This window comes from Anopheles stephensi, chromosome 3 (assembly GCF_013141755.1).
Source record: "Anopheles stephensi strain Indian chromosome 3, UCI_ANSTEP_V1.0, whole genome shotgun sequence".
In the NCBI taxonomy this organism is placed as follows: Eukaryota; Metazoa; Arthropoda; class Insecta; order Diptera; family Culicidae; genus Anopheles; species Anopheles stephensi.
Window position 1 is genome coordinate 65,741,698 of NC_050203.1, and position 24,995 is coordinate 65,766,692.

A 24,995-nucleotide genomic window follows, 5' to 3' on the forward strand; every position below is an offset into this window, starting at 1 on the left:
AATATTTGTTGCACAACTATCTTAAACCCTATTTAGAGCATCTCGAGCACATGCGTGGTTTTGAGTAGGATCTACATCAACAGCAACTTCTCCTTGAGTGATACAAACTTCTTATCACTGTTACTGAACCGCTTTTTCATTTGAACTTAATTTCGGGGTGAGGGCCTGATTGGGATTCGATCTAGTCCTGCCGTAGAAAAACTAGCGCCGATATTACGTATTCTTCCGCCTATTGGTTTCCCTAAATTTAAACTTCAAATTTGAATTTAACTTTAAATGTTTTGTTGAAACCTGAACTAATATTATATGATCTGATATATGGAAACCTAAACATTTGTATAAGTACATCGCTTATTTGATAGAACGGCGAAATAATAATCCCAATACCAAGTTACGTTGAAGGTGTTCTTCATCAATAATTAGACTGTACTGCAGTTACTATCTTAAATCTCAGATTCTTCTTGATGGAGTTTATCTGGCCTTCTTATCTTATTTTGCACAACGAGTTCTAATATCTCATCCTGAAAGCAGGGTGGTCTAACGCCGGCTCAGATAAAGCTTTACGATTATCACTTAGTTAGGCTAAAGATCGCTTACATCGCTCGCGTGTCTCCCGGCTCTGATGGAATGGATCTGTTAACAAAACATCTAGCGTCAGCACATCAAGCATCTTACTTTCAGCTGTGCCAGCATATCGGCACGACTATTAGTTAAGCTTTAACCACTCTTAGTATTCTATGTGTCGATTAAATGGTAAAAATTCATAAAGACGTATTTATAGATAAGAAATTATTTCACGAAAATACATTTTAACATTGAAAAGGAGAAGATTAGAAAAAAAAAATCAGATCGATCGCATCACCCTTAAAATAATCATTAAACGTTTTAATGGATGTCCAGAATGAGCCTCGGTCCAGTAGCTACTGGCCGTACGAGATTACGTACAATAAATATGTCCCCGACAGTATCATCACGCTTCGGACGCATCAAAAACCAACAAAGGTAAGCGAAAGCGGCGACGGTGTGTTGAAAACCGAGAATGTTTACACAACGCAAAGAAGGCGCATCGGAATCGTAGTGTCTTACCGGGATCTTCCCCCTATCATAAATCATGCATCGATGTGCCCAAAAACAAAAACTAGCGTACTTTGGCTGCGGCCCATCACCGAAGGGGGAAAGAACCCACGGGGAAGGGATTTCCAGCTGGGAACATACAAGCATAAAAATGACCTATTCTATCATGAAGCAATTAAAATATTGACGCCATAAATAAAACTCTCACGTATCGTCGTGAGCGCGCGCGCGACCGACCGACCAGCAAGGAGAGCATCCTGACGACGCACGCTGTCCCCGGCGTAGTAGGTCAGGAAATTCCCTGCCGCCCCACACAAAAACCCCGGCGTACTTTCCACGCGAAAGGGAAGAAAAAGGGAAAAAGCATAAACCTTGCTGAGCGGGCACGAATACACCGAGGCTTCGGGTTGTGTTCGTGCGATCCGAGCGCTTTTTATGCTGGCTGTCGAGAGCAGGAACATCGGTGCGCCAACAGCAGCAGCAGCAGCAGCAGCATGGTTGATGTTTGTGCTCCGGTAACCGGCACCTCTCGAGCTGATGACTTCGAACGATCATAACACGCAACGCAGCGACCGGGTGTGCACGTGTTTGCTACAGTTTGGTTCGCTCTTCGGAACGTGCATGTCGTGCGATCAGTACCTTCAGTGAACCTTCAAAACGATGGTAGTGCTTAACAGTGCTTTAGTGTCTTGGTGATTTCTTGGTGTGCTTTGAACGAGTTTATGAATATTATCAGTTGTGATTAAACTTTGCTAGAAGTGCTATTGTTTCACAAAATCTGTTTAGTGCTTTTTGCAACCGGAAGAGTGCACAGTGTTTTAACTTTAACCTTACTAATCGAGAATGAATCAGTCATCGATGGCCGAAGAGCCACAGTGTCACATAATGGATAAAAACATCGATTTCCACATCGTCCAGCTGTTCGAACGGTTGGAAACGCTCCGGAAGGATCCTGGTCCCAAGTTATCGCTATCCGTGCAAGGGCGGGCCAACATGCACAAGGAACTTCGCACACTGGAGCTTTGGAGGTGTGTATACATATTGGTCAATCATTAAGGCAGGTATTTGCTCACTGTCGGCTGGCTATTATTGTCGCTGTCCAGTTCTGGCAATGTCCTGCATCCGATTCGTTCAAAGAATCAATTATAATCGTACCGTATCGCACTCGGGAGTGTGGAACACAAAACGTCGCTAATTAATCACTTGTACAGGCAATTATCATTTCCGCTCGTCCGGAACGACGCGATCCCCCATAATGTGGGCAAGGTGCAGTCAAGTGTTATGATATTTTTGTTGTGTGTTTTGGTGCATTTTGTGTGTGTGTGTGTGTTCGTGCTGTATTCTGGCATTTCTGTAATGCTGTGAGACGCTTCACCGGATCACTGACTTGCCATTGGATAGCTTAAGTGTGGCTTACCGAAATAAATACTCTGGCTGGTGCCGTCTTATGGCGCTGGAACATGCACACTTCAACGAAAGACGAAAACTATTTCCCCACCATGACGTTTACCTCCATCATTTTATCTATGGTGGAAGTTATGATAGGTCTATTAAAATTTAATTTCACTCTCAACGATCGACAGGGGCGGTCGATGGCCGAAGATGATGGTACGGAGGCAGGAGACCCCTACGAGGATTTTTAAATGTTTTAAATCGTTGTGTCTGCACGAGACTGCTGGTACTAGATGGCTGAGAAGTGGGTTCCATGAGGAGTCGATTGAAGTTCCCGATGTTATGTTAAAAATGCTATCAAAAATATTCGTTAGTCGTTAATGAAGTGTTGGTTTGAAAAATTCAATACATTTCACGTGCATATTAATTTCCTTTAAAGCTTCTTAACTCAACTTACAACTTAATCTAGCGTTGACCACACTTTCTCGAAAAAAAACAATACTTCAAAGATTTTGTTAGGGTTTTTTAATGGTAAAATAAACCAAATCCTTGGTACCTAACTGATGTCCTTAAAGCACCACGAACTCTACACCCAAAAACACTCCAAAAATAAACCAAGACTCTCAGGATTCTTGTGCTGAGGGAGTCGCGGAAAGCATGTCCTTAAAAAATGTACTTAAAAAACGATCCTGTTCGTTGACAACAACAAGAAAAAAAAAACCTTCCAACTTCCAACGGATGCTTACCGTCTATGGCTTAGCTTGGCGAACTGTCGCGCGTATCGGTCCCGGGTCTCGCGCATGTTTCGCGTCCACAAACACCCCCGGGTGGTGAAACGGGAAACATCTGCATCGTAAAACATGCATCGTGTTTCTTCATGGTTCATCTCTTTTCTTCGAATATTTTTTGGAAACTGTGACATGAAAAACTCGCTTGGTGTGTGTACGTGTGTGGTTTGGAAAAAAAGAAAAACCCAATTCGGTTTGCCGCTTTGTTCTTGAGTGATGGCGTTTGGGGTAGGACACACACCGCAAAAAAAAAACTCATAACGACACCAAACAACCATACCCCACCAACACTACCACCATCAGGAGGGCCAACAAATACCACATCCACTCGCCGTATGCTGGTGACGGATGTGTAACAAATGTGTACGGCCGCTGCCCGTGTATACCAGTTTGGCGAAAATGGTTAAAGGATATCTTAAAATAACTCAAACTAAGGATGGGGCGGTTAAAAACATGACCGTTAAGATGACAAAAACAAAAACGAAAACCAACGACTTTGCATCTCCTTCTAGATCGCGATCGCGAACAGCGAGACAAATCATCTGTCGCGGTGGCCGAACGATACTCTCCGCTCGGGAGACGGTTGACCTTGAGGCTGTCGATTTTATGGAATTTCTTAGACCTCCCCCAAGACGATCCACACGTTCGCGGATCGGCTAAATACTGACGAATAAGCTGGCACCACACACCCGTGAGCGTCATCGCCTACCGGGTGCGAAGCTGCATCCTGCGTAAATGGTCCAACAATTTATTGCACCATCCGATGTGTTCCCAGTCGTAAATTCATAGTGCAATAAGCATGGATTTTCGCCACCAAGGTTTTTCGGGCTGGGACGGGAAAAATATATCGCATGTTTGGCTATCATCGGTTGAATAACGATTGTCCACAATAATAAGGGACATCATCATCATCATCGCCACGATCGTCGACACCACACGGTTGCATGTTGTTCAAACAGTGCGACAGCGCGTTGATCGATGCTGGGGGAACCGTTGTCCGTTTCTTTTGTGCTGGGAAGGAAAACATAAAATTTATCATCATCCTTCGCCACCCTGAGCTAACCGATGTTAACCGAGGATCGCCGAGATGAACATCTGGGCACCAATCTCGGATGATAATGGATCGCTATTCCAGGTATGTCTGGTCTTGCTAGATCTTCCTTCCTTCCGCCTGCCTGTAGCTGGCGAGTTTGTATCATGGGTTTGTGTGTTTTTCCCTCGCGAAAGAAGCAACAGGGAAAGCTATGGGAAAGAAAAGGGAACCGCCGACTACATGCGTGTCTTGTAAGACATGCTCCTTTTTGGCTACCATAACAAATGCCTCGAGCCAGCCAGTTTGCCAGTGTGAAACGGACGGAAAGACTGTAAACCTCGGGACGTGTTTACGACCAGATAAGGGAATGCAAATGTTTGGTGCTAAAAAATCTTCTCTCTTCAACTTTCGCTTCCAGATCGGTCACGTCGGAGTGTTTGGCTTCGTTCTTCTACGTGTTTGTTGTCTGCGGTGCAGCTGCCGGTGCGGGTGTCGGTGCGAGCGTGTCCTCGCTACTGCTGGCAACATCGCTGGCGTCCGGGCTGATCGTCATCGTACTGACGCAGTGCTTTCTGCACGTCTCAGGTAAGTTTGTACATAATTTTGTTATACAGTTTAAAGGCCGGGAAATTCCGCGCCTGGCGTTTCGGTGTAGCCATTCGGTACGGTGCGTTTGAGCATCATAAACAATCTATGTAGGTAGAGGATTATGCTTATGTCAATACAAAATTCCCAACAATAAATTTAAAAGGATATCTTGAGCATACTAAAAAATTGGACATGAAGGGCCTGACATGCATCCGCAGTACGCACCCAGTGTAAAAATTAACAGTCACATGGGATATCCGTAAGGGGCATTCCTGGTGGTTAAAAATTAAGCTATCCATGCTGTGTAAAGTAATAAGTTCCAGTGTTTATTTAGGCGGAAAAGTGCAGTTGCTTTTAATTGTTGGGTCCTTGCTTTCGTTTTTTTCCGACCACCGAAGCCGGACATGCTCGTGGTAATTTATTAATTTGCTCTCGCCTACACTCACGGACACACTGGGCGCTTGCAGCCCATTTCCCACAGCTGTGTCGCTGGCAGAAGGATCTGGCAGCACAATTTATGACCCCGCGGCGCACCGTGGTAGTAATTATGAAAGGAGAAAAATTGGAGCGAACAACAAAGAACAAAAGTAGTATTTTGCCGTACAATATATTATCGATTTTATTTACTTTTTCTTGGCCACCCTCCCAACTCACAACCCAATCATTATCCTTCGCGGTATCTCGATTTGATGGTGGAGGTTGTTTTTTTTTTTTTTTTGGTGAACTGCTATCGGATAAATGATATCTTCGTTCAGTTCCTGCTACTGACTGCCGAGCTGAACACACAAACAACCATTCCCGCGATATCGATCGGTCAAGATAGATGGTATCAAACTGCATCTAAGGGCTCCCTGCCCGGCAGAGCCTCAAGAATGAGGCCAGTGTGCTTGTGCTGGCTAGCATTGCATTGAATTGATTATCGGAGCGCCGGTCGCGTTGTTGGCACGCGCCTGGCAGGAAAAGCGGGAAAGAAACACACACATTCATAAATGCATGTTCAGATCAACAAGTGCATAAACCGTGCCCTCTTGCCACTGACCGCACCGAAACGTACCGGTCGACCGGATGTGTAATGGCGAACTGTAATGCAATGCGATCGCTCTACCGCTCAACCGAACTGCACTGACTCTGTGTACGTGTGCGCTTGTACGTGTGCATTTTTTTCTTTCTTTTCTTCCTCCCCGGTAGGCGCACATATAAATCCAGCTGTCACCATGGCCCTGGCGGTGACACGAAAGATATCGGCGCTTCGTGCCATCCTCTACATTACGGCCCAGTGCGGTGGATCGATAGCCGGTGCTGCCATGCTGTACGGGTAAGTAATGCTTTCCTCGGTAGATCTTTGGACACACATCTAGTTGGTTTAGAACAGTGCAATGTTCTATTTTTGAAACGTATACGGAATTTGAATCAGATCGGCAGCTCTTGAAACTTCGATAAGCGGATACCGTGTAAAGACAGTTAAGCAACTTAATTCATTCAATGTGAAGGAAAAAACACCTGAGCTGAGCGAGTCAAGGTCAAGGTCTTCTAAAATTGAGACCTCAAACTGACCTAATACATCAATTAAATTTCTTCCCCCTTTCGCGCAGAACCGCCCTTAGATCGTTCTCCAGCGTAGTTCGTTCATTCCTTTCGAAATCGGCTTCGTTTTGAATCGTTTCGTACTTTGCCGGAAGGAGGGTTGCTTTTGTGGCTTAGCAAAAAAAAAGAAGGCCTCACCGTTTTGCGGGACAAACGGTCCCCAGCCCCAGGTGCACCATGAAGTGGGTTGCTAAAAAATCCCAACCATACCCAACCGGATACAGCACCCTCCCCAACAGATACACAGATGCTCGCCTTATTTACACCGTGGCAACGTGCGCCATCCACAACCCGGCCGCAAACAGGCCAAATAGGAACCGTATACACACAAACACACACTGGCGGATCGACACAAGCATAAACACACACCGGACAGAACCAACCAGCTAAATGATGGGATCTCCCCACCCGGTTTGCTTCTACAGCACGTGCTCCCAAAAGCGAAACGTCGCGCGTGTGCACGGAACCGGAGCGAAACGATACCCGGTGTTTGTGTGGCATAACCTCAATTTGCGCTGCGCCGAGGAGCCTGTTGCTGATGATAATTTATGGATGATAAAGGCGCTGTGCGCTCCTCGGGCAGGTGCTTCCAAAGCTCACCGTGGAAAGGGGACTCGTGGCGCACCTTTCGATGCAACACACAATCATCCCCCAGCGGTCGGAGCACGCTTGGGCTGGAGTTTAGGAATGGCAAAACGGCAATGGATCCGTGAATTGAATGGATAAGAAGAAGAAGGAAAAAAAACACAGTGAGCAAGGAAAGGAGAGCGAAATAAGTGAAGTGCCATCATTCCAGAACGCGCTGGGGGCATCTTGGTGACGCCATGGTTTCCATGGTACGCGTCAGTCGGCTTCTCGATAATGATGATAACGTGTATGATGGGGGCATATGGTACGGTTGTGCTGCTTCACTGATGGCACACAGCGGCGCTTTGAGAGCTAAAGCCAAGCGTTTATGTGCAGGGGGCCCCTAGCGAAAGGCAAGAATTAAAAAAAAAAACGTTCCAAGTCGTCTCCGGTCGAGAGTTGGGGTTTGATTCCTCTTGAATAAACATCAACGGTGAAGCGGTTTTGCTGGGGGTCAGATGTGTTCTAGATTTTTGGGACCTTTCATTCACGTGCTTCTTCATTGCTCGTGACGGCTAAAAATTCCCATTGGAGAATTTCACACCAGAAGAGGCTCTGTTTGAGCTTCTTCAAACCGGAAGGATTTATTCCTAAACATCCTGCATCCTATCGTAGATCACGATCATCCCTGCCATAACAGCAGGGTACCAAGGCATGGTGATGGGCTGTATCTCACCCACTGATGGACACCAATCCTGACGGACCGTCTGCTCGTGTACCGGAAACAGGACGTTCCACACAGAGGACGCACAATCGACGCAATACTCGCATGCTTTCGATTTGATTTTTCCTGCCACGGGACAGGCGAACAACAGCGGACGGAAGTCCTGCAGAATACATTGTAGCTATTCTTCGTCGGACAGCTCCGGGATCCTTCAGGATCTCTGTGTTTGCTGCTGCCTGTACCATCTGCGCATCCGTTCCACCGGATTCAGCTCTTAAGGCGTTATTAGTTTTTTGTCTTTTCATCAATGTTTCTTTCCCAGCGCTACGCACCGTGTGCTGTTTGTGACCTGCAGCATGTTGTAGGAGGCTTCCCGGAGGCTTAAGATGCTCGAGGATAAGTTTTAGAGAATGCAAAGCAAAAAAAAGCCATGGGAATCTCAATCGAAGAGAACATGTATTTTTTCATCCTTAAATGATGGGAAAATGTTTCTTAAAAAGAAAATAATTCTTTTCGAAACCATTCGCTTCTTGGAGCGAACGTCCTGGTGTAGCTAGCGACGCTAAGATTAAAAAATTGAATTTGTCTTTCCGAGTTACTGGCTACCTCAAATCACAAAAAAGTGTTTTTACTTTTGCGTGCACATTTGCTGGACTGTCTTCCTGGTTGATTCGAAACTCCCAAAAGTGTCCGTACTCTTCCGGGCACACCGAACCGGCAGCTGCCACCGGACGTGTTGTGCCACTTTTGCGCACTTCGCAGTCATTTGTGGTTTGCTTTTTGTCCTGTTGTTTTTGTTGTGTTGTGCTTCCTGGAACACCACTGGGCTTGGAGTGTGTCTCCCCGGGTGGTACACGGTGCGCTTCGATTATGATGATGCTGATGATAATGCAGCATCACGCACTGCAGCTTTACAGTGCCGCTTTAGGTCCGCATGTGTCCATCCGGTCGTGTGTGCGTCCTTGCAGGACGTTTGCTTGAAAGACGTCTTCAAGATGCACCCGGTATGGCAGTGATGAATTGCTTTCATGCGTGTGCCCCGAAGCTGGAACGATGTTTATGTGCATACAATGTGTCCTTGTGCGCTGCAGGCAGCCCAGCTAGGGTGTCTATGTGTGGTGTGGACTGTATCTTTGATTTTGTCGTAAGGAAGGGAAAAGATTCTTGCCAATCTTTCACGATGCTTTGGAAGGGAGCAAACGTCTTCGATTGATGTCGGAAAACAAATATGTCAAATTAAGAGGATCGCAGACAAAGTTCGAGATTGATGGTGACACAGTGGCAATGATTGACCGCTATCGGTTTGTAGCATCGATTATTGCGATATCGACGTTTTGCTTCAACCATGGCGTGCGTTTGAAAATGTACGATCAAGTACTGCACAGTGATTGATTAAGTATTTTCGTTAAAGCTTCCGTTGTGTAAGCTAAAGCTAGGGGTTGTTTTATTATGTTTTCTGGTTGTAGAAAGACCCGGGGTATAAATATTATTCAATCTTTTGTCCCTGACTGGGTAGCTGTAGTAAGGAATACTTTTGAATAATCAACGGACATTTATAACCTTCTTAACTCCATGGCAACTCGCAATGTCTATCTAGATCTATGAAATGTCATTTCCATAAACGCTTCAAGCAAACATACGGGTACGATCGTTCGGGTGATCAATAAAATGAACCCAACTGCAGTCGTCAGCCGTGCAGCTTATTATTCAATCTGCATGCAGTAATCCAACAAAACACAATAGATGCAAATGCCAATCCATACATCTCTTCGTGACGTTGTTTTTATTGCACACAGATGGACCTCCGTACAATTGGTGTGTCGACGTTAGCTGCGTAGGGTTTTTGGGATGCCGTTTGCTCCGGTTTCAATTGGCTTGATCCTGACGCACCTTTTACCCGTTCGGTTCATGTCAGCCGATCGTGCCAGTGTTCGATCCATGCCCGGTGTTTGTCAATAGTGATGAGGACGAGTTACCGAACGGGGCACCCGCCAGTTGCAGTTCGAGTACGATGCAATTGAATGCAATCCGTTTCTACTAGAGCCTAGCGAGCTAGTCCAACGATCGGGCGAAAGGAGAATTCCGGACAATTAAACAAAAGCATCGCTTGCCAATCAACCGATTCCCTTGGAAAGCTCTATTCGTACGGCCAGCTGGTTCTAGGATATTCCCCTGTTCGCAGAACAAAAACTTTTCGTCCGACTAGCGAAGGACGATAGAACAAAGCGTAGGCCAAAAAGGAGAGGACAGTGCAACAGCATTGAAAGGAAAGGATTAAGCGTTACCATCGGGCGCGCACGCACGCTGCGGTGCAGAAAAGGGGTTGACGGCGTACGACCGATCGCAAGGATCTGTCAGACAGGATGGGAAATCCCTGGGAAATCGTTTGACAAGGATATGCGCATGTGGACGGCGAACAAAAGGCAACCATGATTACGAAACGGTTTGTTAACGCATGTGTGCTCTAGCCAACGTCTTCGACGTAATCTTCCCACCCTCAAGGAACGGGATCTTCGTACGGCAAGACGGCAACGAAGCCCCTGATGCCGGGCAGCTCGCGCGATCATCGTTGCATTGTCCAGATGGTGTCAGATTTCGCTCGATCTCACCATTCGCGTGGTTGCTGGCTGAGAAACCTCGAGCAACAGGAAGAATATCTGTGAGTGTGTTTTTGCCTTCCAGTTCCAGCGTTTTCCCAGATTCCGACACTGCTTGGGCGCAACAGTTTGCTGATGGTGTTTTTTTGCCGTTGTCGTTTTGTAGACGATTCTTCCTACAGCGCCGAGCGTTCTTAATTCACATGCGCAGGAGGTCGCGCCGGCGGGACGTCATGCATGGCGAAACGGGCTCTGTGTTTCAATCTGTTGCATCTTGGGACGGGCTTCGTTGTCTTTCAACCACAAATGTTCCCGTTCCTTTGGGAAGAGCGAGTCTGCCTTTTGGTGCCATTTCTTTGAACCATGACCATGGACCGATCAATCCGATCCTTGCCTGTTGCATCTTCGGAGGAGGATTTTCGATTGGAACATCTGCTAGGCTCAGATTCTTCTGCCCTATGCTTCATGCCGTTGTCCCGTAACGCCACACGCCACACTGGTTCGTGAGCCGCTTGCACATTGTTCTTGGCTGATGCAGATAGATTTTCTTTGGAAAATGCATTGCAATGCTAAAGATGCACCGTTTGCCGATGTCTTTTGGCGCAGCAGAAAGCGCCAAAAAAAATCGGGTAGCCCTAAAAGATGGGAACGATAGATTCTGCGTGACGCCTTAGCTTTGGAGGATGAGTATCCTGCAAGAACAGTTCTTTGCTCAGGCTCAGCACAATAGGAATATCTCAGCCGGGGACCGGAGATTGTTTACGGTTGTGCTCTTTAATGCTCTGAAGGAACTATTTGTTCTTGGAGGACGGTCGGCAGGACGCAGGCAGCACCAGGGATCAAAAGTTGACGACGTAATACGTTCTATCGGCGACGTTCCCTACATTTGCTGCACGCATTCTTTCCTTTCCATCGGTCAGGTCTGGCAATTTAAATGGAACGGCTTGGATTGACGTAAGGAAAAAGGTGACCTTGCGCTCAATTCGGTGTGAAAAGTAAACAGTAGGACCCTTAGGGCTTAAAACGGCAGCGAAGCGATTGTAAGGCGATCGTACGGAAACGGTGGCGCCGATGTCGATTAATCTTCCCGGTGCGTCTAGGATGTATAGGATGCGGTACGAATGCAATTCTTGTCGCATGTTTAGCGTCAATGGCTCCTGTCTGTCTAGCGCGAAGGACACTGTTATGGGGTAGCTGGGTGTGTGTGTTTTTTTGTTTGTCTTGTGGCTTTGTTTGCAGTATCGGGTGCGATGGTGGAATTGGCGCCAAATCGAACTCACATCGAAACCACATTAATATCACATTAATTCGGACAATGCCCGATAGAGATAGAGAACACAGCTGTGAAGAAAGAATTTTAGGATTGTGAAGATGAATGAATGAGAACATCAGGAAAAAGTAAACAAAAATCGATCCTGTTTGTCCATAAGATGTTCGTGAGATGGGCCTTAAATTGATCTTTAAAGTTTTGCTTATAAAGATAATCCGATCAATAGGTGTCAGCTGTAGGATAATCCTGTTCCGGTGTTCACTTCCGGTGAGGTGTTAATCTTCTTAATCCGACATTGAAACCCTGTGGGGTTACTTTTAGATGATTTTACCTAAAAATTCTCAAAATGATTTAACTATCATTTGTTTTCAACAACTCTATCAATGCTGTATATATCAATTTTGAAATTTAAATTCTGACAACAATAATACTTATTTAATACCAACAAGACCATCACGTCATGCGGAGAACCATGACATGTTGTTGGTGCCAAATTCTGCTTTCAGCGACAACAAGAATGGAAAACCCCCATTCAAACGATGCATTAACGAAACAACGCTCTTTGTTCTTAACGATTCGCAAATTTGGCCGCTTTTTGTCGCGTGTAGCTCCCTTCGAGGGAATATGCGACATGCGAACCAGTGTGATGTTTCGTTCGTGGAAACAGTGGAAAACAAATAAAAACCCACCGACGGGGCACATTTTCCCGTGCGATGTGCGCACAGCCGCACGATGTCACGCATGAATATCCTGCCAAAATTAACTCGCCCTGTAACGCTGTGCTGTGATCTACGTTCGCTCTGCCGGCCGACACAGACACAAAGAGTTTTCGGTGAAAAATCACGTCTCTTTAGTGTATGTTTTTGTGGCAAAAGCGACTGTAAGAATGGCTTGGTTGGAAAAACTGGAAAAATAAAAGTTTAGTGGAAAAATTCTCTGCCTGTTTTTGGTGGAAATAACGGCCCTTAAGGGAGGCGTTAGTGGGTTTCCCCCGACGACGTGAAGGTTAATAACCCGTATCAGTATTTAATTGTTAAGACTAAAAATAATGTTCTATCGTATTGAATGGGTGCGCCATCGTTGCGGTTCAAGTGGTTTGCTTTAAACCAGACCAGACCAATTTCTTTACGATAATTTAGGATAATCAAGGCACAGACATAGAATAGTAGATTTTTGATAGATTTGATTTAAAATTGTCCAAAAAACTTGCTTACGATTAACATTACTTCAAAACTCCTTCAATACGTGCTAGAAAAAATGTTAATATTGATACTTATCCGATAAGTAGTCGATATCGTGCAACAACATATCATAAAGACGACCCATAATAGCACATGGCTCAACCTTCACACTGAGCGGAAGCAAGCTCTTGGCAAAAGACTGAAGATGCACATTACATTCATCTCCGACCGAGGCAAAGGAAGCTTTACTGGCAGCTCTTTTTTTTCGTTCGTCTAATTTGACTACCTCTACTCATCGAACCAGCTGATGCAAGGCAATAAACGGGGATGAAAGAATCGAAACCCAGAAAAAAAGATAAACCCCCTTTGCAGCGGAATGCACTTCGGAAGGAGATGATCTAGATTGATATGTGTGCCGCGTGGCCGGGTGCTCCTGGATATCATTAGCACAGCTTCAGCGTCAGATCATCATCCGGTCGGATGTCGTTCGTCTTGGTCGGAGCGAGCCGTTCGTGCTTATTGCTGTCCCGTTTTTTTTTTTCGTGTGTGCTTAGCCATCTTCAAGATGAGACGCGTTGATGATGCCCCCCGGGAGAGGGGGCACGTTCACCGCGGAGCGGAGCGGGAGAGATCCTGAACTATTAATAAATATTTCCTGGCGCGTGGAATGACATGGGATCGAAAGAGGGAGCCGAGAGACTAGAGAGACGAGCCGAGCCGAAAGGGTTACGTTAAAACGAGCTCAAAAACACGGACCCTTTATAATTTTCCCGGTCCCGTTTTTTTTCGGGGGTTAAGATTTCCTTGTCCTAGCGCAAGAAGCTTCTCGTGGGTCGTGGGCAGAGGAGCAGGAGGAGGAGGAGGCGTACTCGTAATACGGAGGACGAAGAAAGTTGCAGCACATAATGTGTGGTGGGAATGTGAAAGGTTAAGCTGCATCGCTTATGAGTTTCCTTTCATGCCGTGCGCAGGATGAAGGTGATCATCTGCTGTCATTGCAAGCTGGGCAGGATATAAGACGCGTAAGACGTGGCTGAAAGGCTGGGGCGAAGAAAAAAAAACCCCGTTCCACCGGAGAAAGACAAATCGTCTACTCTTTTATGAAGGTGGATGTGTGTGTGACTGTTTTTTATACACCGTACTAGGTTTGATGTCTGCCTTCTCTGGGGGAGGAGGATTAACGTTACACGAAGGGGGTTAAAACCAATGAATTGCTGCGGTATGTAACCCATCTCTTCGGTCGCTAGAGTCGTGAAATTGAAGAGACTAATTTTGAGTGTATCCCGGGATGGGTAAAAAAACACACACAAATAATGCGTCATACGAGTATTGAGTGGATATTGGGTAAGTTGGACAGCGTTTTTGTTCGGAGGGTATTGCTATACGTCAGTTGAGCAAGGCATAAATAATGCGTACGCCATGGCACGTACATCTGCCAGGGATTTTCTCGGGGTCTGTCTGTTGGAATGCTACGATACCAACTGTCCCTCGTGGAACTGTGTTACGTTTGGTGGGTTTCAATTTATTTTTTTAAAAATTCTCAAATTCCATCGCTCGCAGTCGCTGTGTAGCCAGTTGTGAGCAGGAGCGAGCGTGAAATGATTTATGCCATACTTGGTATACATCATTTTTTTCTTGCCAGTAGAAGTCATAGTTTTTTAATTAAAGCATATTTTAATGGAACCATAAGTCATGCCGTGGATCGTTTTTCAATAACGTTCTAATGGTTGGATTCATAAAAAGGAGATGACGTATTTACTGTCTCATGGTTATCGGATGCATAAGGATATTTTTGTGTCAGAATCATTATTAGAATATTGAAGGTCTTTTTGTAAGATTTAAAGTTAAAATATTAATGGTAATATATTTGATTAAAAAGGACTTCACTAAATGAGCCTCGACGACTCAATATTAAACTTGTTTGTTTCAGGAAAGCCCCAAAACAATTTGAAGATTAATTGTCTTTATAAAATCTTTAACATTTCCCCGTTAATTTAAGCAAACCAAAATCACAACATTGATTGTGCAATGAAATGAAGCAATTCCAACATAAAAACAATTTTGTTTGAGATTTTTTGTTGCATGTCAGGTTGCTGTTCAACCAACATCCTTTTCCTGTGTGTTTTCTGCGCTGTGCAACAGGAGGCACCCGTTCGGTGTTCCAGCTTCCACCTGGCTGTGTAAACCAAGGCGGATGGTCACCATCGGAATGAGAATCCGATTTTGTGTTGTTATTTTTTTGTACAGATCTTGGGAAGAAATGAAAAAATAATTATAAAAAAACAGCTTCAAAACACACTCCATCGTATGTGGTCCTTAGGACCAGGTGCTACGCAACAGGACCATCATCCGGAGTGTAAGAAAAAAAAAAGGTTATCAACGAAGCGAACGCAGAGAGTGTTTTTCTTTCCGCTAGCAAATGTGGAAGTATGAAAAAAACCGTACACACACACATGCAAGTTCCTATAGGAGAAAGCGGAAGTAGGCGCCGAACAAGTTGTTTCTCTGTTCAGCGCTGTGCTGTGCCAAGCGTGCCCTTTCCAAAACACCCGGAAGCAGCTCATCCGGTAGCTTGGTTCGTGCGACAAGCGGAGTAATCCAACACCATTCATCTTCCCGGGTTTCCCGGAGAGTCCCGGGGACACAAACGGCAGATCTGCCGGAATGTACGTTTCGCGGGATGCAGGAACGGAAGCGCTCTGTCGCCGAACACGTACGCAGATCAGAGGCTGCGTAAAGTAGTCCTGCTTAACGCTCCGGATGAGTCCCGGGTCAAAACGATGATGGTTGATGGTGATGAGCGAAATTCTGCAAAGTAAATAACGTTGGCAAGAGGGTACCAAGAAAGCAAACAAACAGCAGCAACAGGAACTCTACTTAATCCTTGACGCGGCGAGGAAGCGTCTGCTGGCAGGTACCGAGAGAGTGTTGTGTGGTTGTTGCTGTTTTTTTGCTGTGTGTAATGGTCATCCTAAAGACATCAGGAGCCCTTCGGAAGGGCAAGAAGAGATGGGGCCAAGACAAGGTGGAGCAGGTCCAATCCAGGTAAAGTGAAATGTGTCCAGCCCGGTTTGACACGGGTCGCCATGGCGGATGTTGATAGCAAGCAAAATGGTTCCGGTTTCTTGTGACACCTGCACGGCCACGGGTCCCGCTGTCCACGCGCATTGTGCGCATTATTCATTTTTCATTTGATGTGTTTGTGTGTGCGTTCGTCACAATTTTTTTAAGTCCGAGAAAAGTGAAAAACAAACGCAATGACGGAAAGACGGACTATAGCGTGTGCGTCGTATCCTGCCTGCACTTCCTGAACCGATGCGTAAAACCCAAAAACGTAATGTAATTACCTCGTGGTACGTTTTGGGCATCGTTTTCGCATAGGGTTTTTTCGTTTATCGCTAGCGGACGATCGGGTTGAGTGCGTGGTGGTGCACGGGAACGGTCAACGTAATAATCATCATAACTGAACGTTAATGGGCTGATCGGGCTCGCGTATGGTCGAGAACACGAGATGCACCTTACCGGGGACGTGTAATCGTAATGCATCGAGCAGCAGAAATGCGTCCCCAGAAAGGAATTGGTCGCTTGTTTTGTTAAACGTTCTCGTTCCATCTAATGGGGAAAAGCACTTTCTTTCGTAAATAATCATTAGCCAGTTACAAGGTGCCACTGGCATGTTCGAATGCATCCGAGTCGGCGGGAGGGCTTCTGTGGGACGAAGGCATCATTTTGGGGTTGCAGTCGAGTGGTCTGTCCATCAGGGGCTTTTGGGAATGGTGACCACGCGACCAAGAACACCGCAGAGATGGTCGTTGATGTGTGCTTTTCTTACACTGGAATGACCGCAACATGCATTTTTATTATAGTGATGCTCTTTGAATATATTTTTACCATGTTCTCTGTGTTTTTCCTGAGCGATTTATCAGTAGTTTGCTTGGTCCTGAGCAATGAGTGTCGTAAAAAATATATGTTTGAATATTTTTCAACCCTTTTGAGGCATTAATGATCAGTTAATTCTCCGTGTGCATCACATAATGATTAAACTCGGTCTTCCGATAAGGTTTTATCTTCTCAAAATTATATTGAACGCTTCCGAAGCCGAGTTTGAAGATATTGGGGGGATTTTCCCTATTTTTGGACTCCAGTAACATAATTCTACAACACTAAAGCCTGTGCGTGTTTTGTCAGTTTCTTCTATTTTTCCAAAGTCGAGCAATACTTTCGTGTGACCAAATAATATTTATCAGTTCATCCAAAAATGTCGGTCATTCTAGTGGACGGAGAAAACAGACACGCACACACGCTCCAAAGCTTCCATTCATGTGCAGAAGATGCCCATATTTCCATCCATTTCCATGTTTTCGTTTGGCTAGTGCAAAAAAAAAGTGAAGTAAACAAAATATGACCATAAGAAACAGGACGGGTGTGTGCAAGTGGCAGTAGCGCATGGCAACGACCTCAATTCGCCGACACGTTTCTCGAGCGGAACCGCTTCCGCACACTCGAAACACCGCCCCGCGACTGGAGGCGGACGCTTTTCCAGAATTTCGGAAGAATTATGTTGCTGATGAAAATATTTATATGCATTTCTTGCCGGCCGCTTACTTTGCCGGCAAACGAAAAAACAATGAGAATCGGGGTCGCCCCCGGGGCTTCCATCAACAATGGGAAGGGGGAAAAAGAAATCCCAACCATGCACCCAGGCTTTAGGGCGAGTAAGACGACAAAAAAAAAACGTTCAGCGCAGTGGAAAGTGCACGTGTGCTGAAAAATGCACAATGCACACTTCCTTCGCTGGTGCACCACTACTCGGGGTTGTGTTGCTCCTTTTTTTTGTTGGTTTGGATGGTTTGGAAAACATCACTTTTCTGGAGGAATAATTTTTGTGGCTCAAAAAAGCGAATCACAACGAGTGCCACTTGAACCGTGGTGCTCCGTGCAGCATTCGAAAGGAACGGGACCCATGCATGAGCAATCCGGAAGTATAGAATGTCATCGGGCCAGCATCCACGAGCCTCTCCAACTAGGGTGGGGGCACCCATTTGCAGTGCAAGAAAAGGAAAACGCATAATTATGCACGCTTCGGATCGTGTTCGGGTCGGGCGGCAAAAGGTTTCCCGGGGGCGGTTGTCACCGTTGTCACGCACTAGGATGAGCGCCAGCGTGTGCGTCTATGATTTGTCACCCGAGAGCTACGGTTGCAGTGCAGCCGAGCCGAGTGGAACACATTTTTAATAACAAAAAGAACCTCTCGACAGGCAAATACTCATCTTTCCTGCGGCGTGGTTGAGATGCGTTTTGTAGGGCACGTCCAGCACGGTGAGCTCTTCCGGTGAGCTGAGACACGATGTGATGCGGCCGATGCACAACGCCGGTTGTATGTATGGTTTCCTCGTGCAATTTGATGATGCACCCGAAGATGACTGTCGATTGACGGGCTGGGTCTGGTAGATCAATCTATCAATATATATGTATTTTAATCATCGTCTCGATCGGCGTTGTGTTGTTTACGTACGAAAAGTGGGGTATGATGTTTGTTTTGACGAACGGACGGGGTTCGTATAACGGTGGGGTGTTGGTATAAACACCAGCTCATTAGAGTGTCCTTGATCCTGCTGGTTTTGTCGGCGGTTGAGGGTGGTAAGCATTGCTTATTTATTTTTTCGTCTTATAAATGGGTTTCTTTGTGATGAGTGATGGGTGCGAAGCGGCTGAAGAAGTGTTTGACAAACACACACGCACACCATCTCATGTTGTACACAGCAATATGATCCAATAAATAAAGATGTGAAGAACCATTGTAAAATAAAGGCAAATTACAATCTTCTTTTAAACTTAAATAGTCTTCTTATTCTTTCTTGGCCTTACGACCTCTTAGGTCTAGTCTTTTTGATACCGCATAGTTGGCTAGTCAGTAATAATACTTTGTTAAACAATCCGGGTTAACATTAAAATTGTTTGTCAAGATACCGAAAGTGCTGTTATACACTAAGGGTTGATTCGACACACCCGGAAAAAGGATAATAAAATTATGACAAATTCAGGTCAGGAGTTACAGGAAAAATAAATTGATTAGCATTGATTATCCTTCTTCAGATTACAACTCAGCTCCAGGCAAACGATTATGTTTAATTGACTCTTATCAAGAAAAAAGAAGTTTTACATGCAACTTTACTGCAATCTTCTGAATAATTCAATCGAGGAAAACTCTGAGAGGTACATGTAATGGCGGCCCAATTTTCCATTACCGTTATCTTTGATGTCAAGGACAGTCGATTTATGGACGTGGGACAGTAACAACGCACTGTTGTATTACAGTTTTTTTTTCTTCTTGCATGCATATATAATGATTATGATATTCGGTTTCCCCACCGAAAATCAGTAGTTCAATGCACTTTTACCTCGATCATTTCTCCCCAAAATATTCATCATGCCATGATGCGTGTGATCCATCGACCTGTGTTCCCATCGGTGCATAATTTTGTACGAAAAGATGCAAATGAACGGGTTTCAAATGGTGAAATAAATTTTAAACTTTAATGAAATTCTTATCAATTAGCTCAAAACCTCTGGGGTAGGTTTCGTGTAGTGCGGCAGTAATATGCAGTGTCCAGTTTCCTTGCATTCCAACCCCGCTTCGTTGTACTGATTGTTGACGTGTAGCAAGCAAGAGGCGAGTGGCGAGTGCCAAAGGATGCTCGTTCCCATCCCAAACCAATACTCGCGTTAGCCTATTGTTTTTTTCGTTGTTGTGCATTGCTGGCGAAAGGAAAACTCCAAACCAGGAACCGAGCGAGCCATTTTTCCCACGGGCACAAACAGCACGAACGGCACCGGTCCATCATCATCATCGTCGTCGTCAGCTGCAATTTTGCATGAGCTGCAATTTTGCAACGGCAAGCACCTCATTTGCATACTTCCGTCGCAAAACTTTTCGGACGGATCATTTTTTCCTACGACCGGCTTCGGGATGGTCGCTGATGACATGGTGGAGGACATGTGTTTTTTCGGCGTGTGACACGGTACCTTTTGGGCCAGCGGTTTAGCGGTGTGGGTTGGCTGCAATTGTTAAATTTTATTGCTAATTTATGCGTCCCATCCGAGCGTACGTTTGGTTGCGGGTTTTGCGTGAAGAGGAAGATTTGGAATGGTTTGGTTGATTGCAAATTTCAGTGCGGAAAGAAATTGCATATGGGGTTTTTCTCAAGCGGTTGCCCACAATTAAGTCATGCTGGGTGCAAACAAATTGTTTGTCTTTTCGTTTGCAGGAATAGAATTAATGAAAAACTGAATGTTATCTCGTCAAGTGCATGAGGGTTTCTTTTTAGAAGGAATAAGAACGGAAGCAGTCTGATGATTTATTCCGGATCGTGACTGAACGCTGCCATTTGCGTTCTTGCCGACAGTGACGGTTTTGACGTGATCGGAGCCTTTTCTTCTGGCGCCGGAAGATCGTCCGCCGAAAACGTGATTCGAAACGCAAACGTTCACATTGTTTGTCGCTTTTGTTTCTCCTTTCCATCAACAACCGACAGAAATATCGACATTTGGCTGCAATGCAAGCGCAGTCGCAAAGACAAGTGAAAGCATTAGCCCCGGGTCGGTGCCACTTGTTTAATCGACCTGTGTGTTGTTTGTGTCATAAAAAATCACTTCCCATCCTGCATTGCCCGTGAGTCCTTGCGTCAACAAAAGAGTGCCAGATTAACACCCATTCTGTCTTCTTCACATCCCATTGAATCCCCCGCGCAATGAGCGGTGCATTCACGAAACTACCCAAAAATGCACCAAATATTCCCGATCATAACGATGGCCATAAATCTCGCGCGAAACAAGTGGCATTCGAGGATGATTATTTTTTATGGCCCACCGGCTTGCCTCGCACTCTCTCAGCCACAAGGTCGTCCGGGTTCTGATTAACGCTAACCAAACAATAGACTACACTTTACTCTGTCGCCAGGCCCAAATGCTTCCTTTTTGTCTGGATTTCCGGTGAGGGTTGTACTGCTTTTCCAATGGAAATGATACACTTTTTCCACCCAAAAAAATACTCTCCCTATCAGGGGGTTTATCCTTTTAGCCCGAAACATGTGAGACCCGTGTTGGTGGTGCCATATGCAAATAAATAATAATCACAATCACCGTGGGCGCATCTCGTGTTCCCATTCGATGGTTGCTTATTGTTGCTTCTTTCTCGCCATTCTGGCTGAGTTCAGTTCGGGAGGGAGGATCGAGTACTTGTCCGATTGGCTTAGTCACACGATTGGGCTCGAACGAGGAAGTGATTGGGTGAGCAATAACATCTGCATATGCCAACAATTATGCGCTTCCGAACGAAGCACCAGGGAGCAAGGGTTGAGCAGAAGGGAGCGAAGAAAGGAGTAAAGATCGCTGTGGACAGATGTGAAGAAGCTGGTTGTGGTTAATGGAAGAAAACGGAGCACTGGTGTGAAGAAAGTTCCTCGAGCGGAAGCAAGCTAACGAATCAATTATCTTCCGACCACTTCATGTCATCGACAGACGCTGTTGACAAGAATGAGCTGGGAGCAGGATGCCTTCTGAACGATGTTGTCAACCGCGAATCGAAAATAATTCGTCCGACAAAACGTTCCAATTTCGATCCGCTTGGTGCAATTACTGGACCTGAGACCTCAGACCTCTGAGCATCGTTGATTGTGAATCGTAAAAGTTTCAGCAGTTTTAAAATTTATTGCTCGCCACTACTGCAAAATTGAACCGATTGGCCAATTTTTCGTTCCGCATTTCCGGTGAAGCCTTCCGGTCGGCTGAAAGATGATGAGAATCGGATAGTGTGCACTATCCTTGCGGCATTAACTCGCACTTGTCCCTCGCAGATTCGTTGTCGGTCACATAAAAAATGTGTAACAAACTGCTTTGACCTGCAAACCCACTGTCGTCCCATTTTTTATTATGGCCAGAACTATCCGGAAGAAGGGGGAAAAAGTGGCCGCATTCACACTCTGAGTTTTCCATCGCGCCCTTCGCGCGTTTCGACCTCCGGAACAGCGGAGGTCACAGAAAAACAAACAACTGTTCGTACTATCCCTCCCAGGCCAATTTTATCCCTCGCTACACATTGGCCCACAACCCTCCTTTTTTGAGGTTTGTTCAGAACCCCTGGATGCTGGAAGGACTATATGGAAAGCATTGCAGATTTTGAGTTGGAAGCAAAGTGTGGTGAGGCAACGCATTTTAAACACTCTCCCCTGGACATGTATCAATTACACCGATAAACTTTTAAAATCCACTTCCTATCCCAGGAGAATTGCCCGGAAGAACTGAGGCCGCAAATTGCATAACACGCAACTTGTGGATATGCCTTCTTTACCTTCTGCCAGACTGCAAACTGGTTTTTGAAAAAACAGTCCCCTCGTAGGGTTTTAAACATCACAGAGCGGACCCTTCCGTTGTCCGACATTGGTCACGCACAATAGAGTCTAAAATTGCAAAGAAATAAAAAAGGAACTAGCCGCATACGCGGTTGGACCCTTTGGCAAGTCTGATTTTTTTTCTTCTGTGCTGTGTTACGCGGTTGTAATTGAATTAAATTCCACTTGTTGTCGCTCCCACGTAGCCGCAAAAACCGGAAATTGGAACGATTTATCAAACTTTTCATCGTAACAAGTGACAAGCAGATCATGATGATGGATTAAGGCTGCGGTGTGATTGTATGCCTTGCTGAGGACATGTGTGTTGAGAAATATGGTATGAATCGGAAGGCTAATTGCACCTTATGCTGGCTGGAGTAGTAGTCGCCCAGTGCGAACAGGTTGATGGGACAAGTTCTTTCGCTTGCTTTAATGAAATAAAAAAGCAGGAAATTATATGCATCAAACTAAGTCGGTCACATAATGCATCACTCCCCATCCAGCAAGATCACAATGGCAAGCATGACTACCGTTTTTATTGATCCTTCACTCGTCAATTGTTCCCCATAAGCTGGCAATGAATAGATGCTAGCTTAATGATTATCGTTTGATCGCGTAATATGCAAATCATGCTACATTGGGAAGGACAATTCCGGATTAGCCGCATTTACCTTCTCGATCTCAGCAATGAACCGTGCAGCCCTCTAGACTACATTACGATGATGTTGCTACAAATCCTTAAAGCACCCTTAAAAGACTCGTAAAAAAATCTAGTCCCCTCTCATACTTATTTTTCTTTTCATTCTTTCTCTTATGCCACAGCGTAACAGTTCCGGGTTATCAAGGTAATCTACAGGCAGCTGTTTCGCACAGTGCTCAGCTAGCGCCCTGGGAACGATTCGGGGTCGAGTTTATCCTGACGTTCATCGTCGTCCTGGCGTACCTCATCTCGACCTGTTCCTTCAAGAAGTACTTCGGCTCGTCCGCGATCGTCATCGGTGCGGCGTACAGTGCGTGCAGCTTTGTTTCGGTAAGTGTTTCTTTAAGCATTGTTCCTCTTTATCGACTTTTATACTAATGTGCGTATTTTTTTTGTCTTGCAGATGCCCTATCTTAATCCAGCCCGCTCGCTGGGTCCATCGTTTGTGCTGAACAAATGGGACAATCATTGGGTGTACTGGATTGGGCCGTTCTTTGGAGGTATTATTGCCGGTCTGATACATCAGTTTGTGTTCACACCGAAGCAAAAGTCGAAGGGAAAATCGAAGAGCGCGAACAGCTCGAGCATCTCAGCGGTAGCGGCAGAAGAGCCCAACAACTACACGGTCGATGTGAGCAAGATGGCTGCAGCGCAAGGTGTCGTCGGGAAGTTCCAAAATGCTCGTCATCACAGTGGTACACTGCCTTCCCGCTTCTGCCACAGTATGTACGCGAGCAGCGATCAACCGACGATCAAGATTGAGCCGCTGGAACCGATCTACGGTGCGGCTAGCAAGTCCATGTTTGGGAAGTCTCCGCAAATGTCTCGTTCGAATCTCAATCGCTCACAGTCGGTGTACGCGAAGAGCAATACCGCGTTGCATCAGGAGATCCCTGCCACGGTTGCTGCTACGGCTACTCTACGCCCAGGTGTTCTAGTTCCAGCACAAAGCTTATATCCTCTGCGTGTGACACAGCAGCAGCAGCAGCAACAGCCACATGTGCACACACAAAACCAGAACGTGCAGAACCAGCTCCATCAGCGATCGGAGAGTATCTACGGTATTCGCAACACGGTTCGGCAGCAGCAACAGTTGGCCGAGCATCTCACCCAACAGTTGGCTCCCCGACCAAGTCACTCGGAAGCGGGCGGACAAGCGTTTCAGCCCATCTACTCGGTGAGAAACAATCCTAGCTGCTCGGCCGACGGTTTGCGAGACGTTCACGAACAAGCCGGGTAAGTGTCCCACCATAGCGCCCTGTCCAAAGCCCGCTCACTGACGCAATGTTCTTTTGTCTAATGAATAGTTCCCTTTTCTGAACCGTCTCCTTCCCATTCAGCTGCGATAAGGTCATCAACACGCTGACCCGCTCCGAGCGACCGGAATCCGTGTACGCTGCGACACGTCGCATCCATTCGACGCATTCGGATGACAGTTCGTACGGGTCGTACCATGGAAATGGGCAGGGAAACACACCACCGACGCGCGATCATCAGCATGGTGGAGCTTACGGTGGATCGCTGCTGCACCCGGCATCGAGCTCTCGCACTATGCCACACCCGCACGGACACAGGGGAGTCGTCATACACGATCCGAGCATGCCACCTCCACCGCCACCGCTCATGAGCTGCAGCTAAAGCTCTCAACTCTCGTTGCGTTTAATCTCCACCAATGAACTCGTATGGTAGCCGTTAAGTATAGAATTGTACGTGTAATGCTCTATCTATCTCTCTGCAAGCGCGTATTTACAGATAGTGATCCTATTAGACTCTAAGCACGTTATTTATAAAAAAAAACAGAACGAAGCCACAGAGCCCCATAGAGTGTAGTAATTTATGGCAGTTTCAGAGCGTGTCACACTCCTGTATGATTTGTAGGTGAAGACTGAACGGTAAACCCGGCATAGAAACACGAACCCCGAACCGAAGAAACCAATGTAGCGACATGCACTGTGTTTTTAAGAATTTATCGTGAATAAAATGTAATCCTGGTTAAGTGTTGCGTGCGTTTGGACTTGCTTTGGGGTTTAATATTGCCTGTAATTAGAATCCGAATCGAATTCTATGTTTCAAGTTATTCTCTCGATACGATCTACACGTGATCCTTT

At 45.8% G+C, this 24,995-nt stretch overlaps 1 protein-coding gene across 2 annotated transcripts; it reads left to right on the top strand.

Annotated features, from left to right (window-relative positions):
• The first annotated feature begins 1,538 nt into the window (after positions 1 to 1,538).
• Positions 1,539 to 24,901, top strand: LOC118511717 (neurogenic protein big brain-like). Of its 2 annotated transcripts, none has more exons than XM_036055141.1 (6): positions 1,539 to 2,102; positions 4,706 to 4,872; positions 6,064 to 6,190; positions 23,010 to 23,217; positions 23,291 to 24,123; positions 24,195 to 24,901. In XM_036055141.1, exons 1-6 carry the CDS (start codon positions 1,918 to 1,920, stop codon positions 24,205 to 24,207), a joined length of 1,533 nt encoding a protein of 510 aa, XP_035911034.1. In that variant the 5' UTR covers positions 1,539 to 1,917; the 3' UTR covers positions 24,208 to 24,901. The 2 variants fall into 2 exon arrangements, with proteins under 2 accessions (XP_035911034.1, XP_035911032.1); XM_036055139.1 differs by having other exon boundaries at positions 1,542 to 2,102; positions 24,228 to 24,901.
• The last annotated feature ends 94 nt before the right edge of the window (positions 24,902 to 24,995 follow it).

What these genes read in the sequence shown, in the direction of transcription:
- LOC118511717 (XM_036055139.1), top strand. Translation starts at nt 1,918, where the DNA reads ATGAATCAGTCATCGATGGCCGAAGAGCCACAGTGTCACATAATGGAT. An exon ending in CGCACACTGGAGCTTTGGAG is followed by an intron (nt 2,103 to 4,705) that starts GTGTGTATACAT and finishes TTTCGCTTCCAG; the next exon opens with ATCGGTCACGTCGGAGTGTT. An exon ending in GTGCTTTCTGCACGTCTCAG is followed by an intron (nt 4,873 to 6,063) that starts GTAAGTTTGTAC and finishes CCTCCCCGGTAG; the next exon opens with GCGCACATATAAATCCAGCT.